This window comes from Sinocyclocheilus anshuiensis, unplaced genomic scaffold (assembly GCF_001515605.1).
Source record: "Sinocyclocheilus anshuiensis isolate Anshui unplaced genomic scaffold, SAMN03320099.WGS_v1.1 scaffold819, whole genome shotgun sequence".
In the NCBI taxonomy this organism is placed as follows: Eukaryota; Metazoa; Chordata; class Actinopteri; order Cypriniformes; family Cyprinidae; genus Sinocyclocheilus; species Sinocyclocheilus anshuiensis.
The window spans coordinates 461,121-468,119 of NW_015548238.1; the positions used below are offsets into that span (position 1 = coordinate 461,121).

General features: G+C 36.0%; 1 protein-coding gene across 1 annotated transcript in view; it reads left to right on the forward strand.

Moving 5' to 3' along the window:
* The window catches only part of lrp1aa (low density lipoprotein receptor-related protein 1Aa), a 200,232-nt gene that overhangs the window by 87,827 nt on the left and 105,406 nt on the right, over positions 1-6,999 (forward strand). Inside the window, exons 18-21 of the mRNA XM_016442040.1 lie at positions 2,303-2,419; positions 3,028-3,108; positions 4,379-4,546; positions 6,304-6,486. Coding sequence (XP_016297526.1) covers positions 2,303-2,419; positions 3,028-3,108; positions 4,379-4,546; positions 6,304-6,486 — 549 coding nt within the window. The remainder of the gene's footprint in view (positions 1-2,302; positions 2,420-3,027; positions 3,109-4,378; positions 4,547-6,303; positions 6,487-6,999) is intronic.

Sequence of the window (6,999 nt, forward strand, 5' to 3'; positions counted from 1 at the left end):
TATATATATATATACACACACACACACATATATATATATATACACACATATATATATATATATATATATACACACACACACACACACACACACACACACACACACACACACACACACACACACACACACACACACACACACACACACACACACACACACACACACACACACACACACACACACACACACACACACACACACACACACACACACACACACACACACACACACACACACACACACACACACACACACACACACACACACACACACACACACACACACACACACACACACACACACACACACACACACACACACACAAAGATCCAACTAACTCTGCATTAGTCCATCTCAGACATGAAGTTGAAATTGATTCTTTGGCCATTTTGAGTCATGATCTTCTCCTAAACTCTGAGTCAGCTGAATTGTGCTCTAGACAGCCATGTATAAATATAGAGTTTATCACGCATGGTATATCTGACGCAGTTCTGGGCTCTTCGGCCAACTGATGTGTTATATTTGACTTCATGGCTGAATTGTATGGTTTGCACTGGGAAGCCAAGTCTGGAAATTAAATTGAATGGTTTGACATCACAGTTTTCTTTTCTGTGCTGACATATTTCCTGTTGAAATCATGTGTGATTCATGTTTCCTTCACATTCTTGTCAGAAGATCGTACTTCCCCTTTCTGAAGTTATAATTTTGAGTATGTAACATTCAAGAACAATATACTGTATATATATATATATATATACAGTGGGTACGGAAAGTATTCAGACCCCCTTAAATTTTTCACTCTTTGTTATATTGCAGCCATTTGCTAAAATCATTTAAGTTAATTTTTTTTCCTCATTAATGTACACACAGCACCCCATATTGACAGAAAAACACAGAATCGTTGACATTTTTGCAGATTTATTAAAAAAGAAAAACTGAAATATCACATGGTCCTAAGTATTCAGACCCTTTGCTCAGTATTTAGTAGAAGCACCCTTTTGATCTAATACAGCCATGAGTCTTTTTGGGAAAGATGCAACAAGTTTTTCACACCTGGATTTGGGGATCCTTCAGGGGTGTCCTATCATTCTCCTGGAGGGCCAACGTCCTGCAGATTGTAGCTCCAGCCAGCTCCAACACACTTGCCTAGAAGTTTCTAGCGAGTCTAAAGATCTTGATTAGCTGGTTCAGGTGTGTTTAATAAGGGTTGGAGCTAACCGCTGCAAGACAGTGGCCCTCCAGGAGGGGCCAGTAAGCTTGTGTAATGTAAATTCAGTTAGGTTAATCTTAAAATAGTTTACGCTCCCAAAGATTCATTTTGTAATTAACTGTAATAATCCAGTGAGATTTTTGTATGCACAAAAAGTCCAACAACAAACAGAGATCTGATCTCACCTTCATTCAGTACGCTTACATGGACAACAATACTCCGATTGTAATACGATTAAGACAATACTCTGATTAAGAATCTACCATGTAAACAGAGATTTTTGATTACCTTAATCCGGCTAAAGTCATAATCGAAGTAAAAACAAATCGAATTAAGACTGTGGAGTATTCCTATTTTAGTCGCATTACTGAAGTGCAGAATAGACATGTACACACCGTAATCACATTATTACCGTCGTGTAGAACTTTTCTCAGCATTTTGTGACAGGATACACACATGGCAGTGGTCAACCGTTTGACAGCAAACGAAAGAATGACTTCAACAACGCCGTCGTCTGTTTGCACGTATAGCATGACAAATAATTAACTGCACTTGAAGCTTTCAGTAAATTAAAGTAAATAATTAGATTACTGATGTCCATGTAAACGTAATTAGTGAGTCTGTCTGAGATTACTTGAAGCAATGGAGAAATAAATAAATAAACTGAGACCATTTCCACCATACTGAAAATGTCAAGATCCTCCTGTAAATACATCAACAAATACACAGGAACAGGCAGCAAGATTCCCTTCCAAGAATTCCAGCCTAGTGGACACTATAGAAATTAATAAATCCTTATTATCGCACAATACAAATCACTTCACTTATAAAACTGCATTTTTTCCCCCTACATTTTTAAGTGCTCTACAAAATGAATATGTTATGGCAAATATATCGAAGATTAACTCTTTCCACAGAAACGCAGTGGGAAATGGATTCTAATTCTAGGAAGAGAAGGACTATACATTTTTCATTTGTATATCTGCTGCTTTAAAACTTAAAAAAATACTTTACTGGCATACAGATAATCTGGTGGCTATAAGACATGTACATTCAGATTTTAATGCGATCAGCTTTGGTTTTTTGTTGCAGCTCGAACATGTCCTCCTAATCAGTACTCGTGTGCCAGTGGCCGCTGTATTCCCATCTCCTGGACATGTGACCTGGATGATGACTGCGGGGACCGCTCTGATGAGCCTGCGTCCTGCGGTAAATGATGCCCCTTTATGTTGGTGCCGGCTTATTAAAATGAATGATTTTGGCCATTAATATGCTTGTGATACTTTTAGAAAAACTAGTTCAGTGCCAGTTTTGTCAGTTCCAGCTTTGAAAGAATTGTTTGACATTTTATGAATTTAGTCCTTTTATTCATTTGCATTTGTAAATGTTATAGACGTTTAGGATTACAAGTTATCTATTTAATGGCTCATTTTACAAGAAAGCTTATTTTTGGTCAATTACACTCAAAACATCCTATTATGACTTATTTTATTTACTAGAACTATTATATTACTACTACTATTTATTTATGTAAAACTCATACTGATGAGGAAAATGATCAAATGATCAATAATCAAAAAAGATGATATGACCCTTTTAAAAACAGTGAACCATGTAAAGCATATGCATAAAGTCAAAAAATCATATTCATATTTACGTGCAACCGGCAAAAACTTGCACTTAAAATACTTTTATGTTGCATTTAATTATTTAATTATTATACTTATTTTTTATTATGCTTTTGGTTATATGGGATCAGGAGTTTTGGTTAATTATTTGATTTTATTGATTATTTATGATGATGTTTGTGTCGTCAGCATACCCAACCTGTTTCCCGCTCACTCAGTTCACCTGCAATAACGGACGCTGTATCAACATCAACTGGCGCTGTGATAACGGTGAGCTGCTGACATGTTTTCATCTCTTGTGCAACTGGTGCTGTGATAACGGTGAGCTGCTGACATGTTTTCATCTCTTGTGTTTTTTGTGTCTGTTGCACCTTTTCAACAGATTTCCCTCATTTGTCTTTGTTGATCATTTCATGTGCCTTTTGTGTAACGTCATGTCCTCTTCTCTTGACCATTTGCCCCTCCCCCTCTGTCACATGGGCTGTGTGTTGCAGAAAAGGATTGTGGGGACAGCTCTGATGAGTTCAATTGTCCGAACCTGACCGGTTAGTGCATAGATCAACATGCACCATAAATTTACTTGTGTTATAACATTATAATAAGGCCTGAACAGGATTTTCATACTCATGTAAACCTGTGGAAAGGTGTAAATTATCTGCAGCAATTCATTATTTCTAAAACACGTCTTACATTATGGAAAGATCCTGCCCCACAATGGTTAAACTAACACCTCTAGTAACATTCATAAGAAGAGATTAGCATTAAATATTAACCAGTGCTCATTCCCAGTGGTGCATGTGTGATCTATGCAGTTTCTGTGATGTTTATTATTCATTTTCTATTGTTGCAAATTGTTAACTGTGAAGTGTGTTTCTAAAGAGAAGTTGCCACATTTACTATGTTGTAACTGTATTGTGAAATATTCATATTTCAGCCTATATTTTACTTGTTTGTATATTTGTATTATAAATCTATTGTATTAAATCATAGCCTATAGCTCACATGGACATGTTCCATGTTGGCCAAGTTTATCTCAGAAATATGTTTCCCAGCATGGCTGCTATACTTTTATATTAGTAAATTATTAAAGGTTGCCTATAACTTAGTTTTTAGAGTTAGTTAAAAGTTTGGACACACCTTTTCTTTATCTTTGCTATTGTACTTTAATAATGTATATTACATATAATTGAAACTGTGAAACAGCACAAATTTCAGTATGGGAATTATGCAGTGACCAAAAAAAAAAACAAATCTTATATTGTCTAGATTCCATCTCTAAAAAAAATCTGTTCATTCTCTTAACTTTGTGAGGTGCATTCTGGGATGCTTTTAAACAATATTGGAGATACCATACGTCTGCAAAACTAATTTCAAGGAAATGCCTTTATATCAACAAGTTTATTATGATCATGAGAAACATAACCTTAGTCAAGTGTGTTCAAACCTTTGACTGACGGTGTACTTTAAAACACGGCTTATTTTATTATACATTATATTTTGGAGGATGATAGCATATATTTGCCAATTTAACCTCTTGCAGACAATGACTGTGGTGATAACAGTGATGAAGCCGGCTGTAGTCATTCATGCTCCAGCGCTCAGTTTAAATGTAACAGCGGTCGCTGTATACCCGACTACTGGACCTGCGACGGAGATAACGACTGTGGTGACTACAGCGACGAGACCCACGCCAACTGCACTAACCAGGGTGAGTTCATGACACTAATGCTTTGTTTGCACACCATGCCTAACTAGACTGCAAACTTGTGCTGCCTTCTAAGAAACCTTGGATGTCTTAGCAGCACCTGCTTTTGGTTCAATTGCCAGGAAGTGAAAGCTACACCAAACACCTAACATGCTGTTTAGAAAAGGTCATCTCCCATAAAGTAACTCCAGGCACAAAAGAAATATACAGAGAGAGACCAATGATGACTGTGAAAGAGCAGCAGATTTAATTCACTGAAGGGTGCATTAGTTAAAGCATTAGTTAACCAAAGCTCACCATAACTAACCTGAGCGCTGGTTAACACTGGCCTTTATAGGAGCATGGATTTAAAGAAGTCATTACTTAAAAAGTACCACATGAAGGCACATCTTGAGTTTGACCTGAAGCATAATTGTGACTCAGTTGTCTAAAAAGGCATTTATGGGGAATTATTCTTATTATTCTTATTAGTAGTAGTAGTAGTTATTTTTATTTATTTATTTATTATTTGTCAAATAAAGCAAAAAAACAAAACATGGTGACCACAAATTAACCATGATTTTGCTCCATTAACCATAGTTTAACCATGTTTTTGTAGTAAAACTGTAGTTATATAAATGGTAATCAATATGCCAAAAAAAAAAAACATGGTTACAACACTTTTACTATAATAAAAACCATGTTATTTTTCATAAGGGAAGAATATATGCTGAAAGTACAGCTTTATAGTGTAATAACCTTATTCATTCTTCTTTCATTGGACAGTCATCCAAATACAGAACATCTAAAATGTGCAGTGTTATGGGTACTCTAGGGCAAGATTTGTCTGACTTTGTTATTGTGCTGCTCTTTGTAAGTCATGGTGTGAAGTTTCTGCAATTACAAATCACATGTTAATTAAAGAGGAATCCTTGCGTTCACACCACAGCTATTTTTACCCAAGTTTAGACTTCTCTCTCTCATGGGGATAAATGTCTTTGCCAGTGGCTCTGTTAGCACTAGAGTTAGATATGAGGCACATTACAGGGTCACAATGAATTTAAAAACGGATTAATACAAACAAATCGCACCTCACACAACCACCACAATAACAGTTTTATTTGCCTTTAGAGAAGCCACAGTGTTTACCTTTGTTAACTTGGCCGATACTTTTATCCAAAATGACTTACAAATGAGAATATCACAATGTAAGTGATGCATCCTAAGGAGATAGAAACATAAGTCATGCAATATATATAAGTAAAATAAAAGTAAAAGCTAAAACAGGGATGCGGCTGTAACACAGTTAAACAACAGTGAAATAATAGGACATTTTAATAATAAGGTTCCAGACTTTGTTAAGCTCAAATCTGTTTTATACCGTGATTATGAAATATTACCCCAAAGTTCCTAGCTCACTTCTTGTTGATGCAGTCGTGATGTTGTCTTCACAAAGTTGGAGATGGAAATGCCATTCAAACTAGAGCCGTTTGCTATTGGTGTAGCATTGCTAGAAAAAAATTGGTTTGCCTGAATTGGTCCTTGTGATGTGGTGTGTATTGTTAAGAGGAGAGGGCCAAGCACCGAACCCTGAGGTACACCCATGGTTTTTATATGATTTAAACACTCCTCCTCTCCAGTATAAGCTACCCTATCTAGGATATTTTACAGAGTGTATACTGTTACCAAGTAGTTTGTATGAAAATTATGAACCTATGGATTTTAGTTGTTTGGATATTGCCATACAATCTCTGTTTAAATATTTTTTTTCCTCTCCACAGCAACCCGTCCTCCCGGCGGCTGTCACACAGATGAGTTCCAGTGTCGTGTGGATGGTTTGTGTATTCCCCTCCGCTGGCGGTGTGATGGAGACACTGACTGCATGGATCTGAGCGATGAGAAGAACTGCGAGGGTGTAACACACATGTGTGATCCAGCAGTAAAGTTTGGCTGCAGGGACTCTGGTAATGATGCAGAAAATATACATTATATGTTCTCAGTTTAATGGTCTTATTTTGAGATTCAGTGATCCACGAGTAGACTGAGTTACGAGTGAATGGGCCATAATCATCACAATCTTGGTAATGTTTTCAGAATAAAATGCAAAGTGACTCAAAAACAAGTCAGGGGAGGCAATAATAAAACATTCTCGTAAAATGTCCTCTCTCTCTTTAGAGTATTCTTGGGTATTCAGTTTATAATAGCAAATTGATTCATGCAGATGTTGTTTTAATGAAAACAATTGACCAAATCAATTGAGTCATCGCTCACAATTGTTTCCAGAGGTTCATTTGTAGCAAAACATATAGTAAAATATTTGGTCCCACTTTATATTACAGAAATTAATTATAGATGTAATTACATGCAGCTATTTTTTTTTTATATAAGTACATTGTTAAACCATGTATATATTCAAAAAGTGCATTGTATACAATGATGTATTTATGTTAAGATATTTCATATATTTAATATTATAT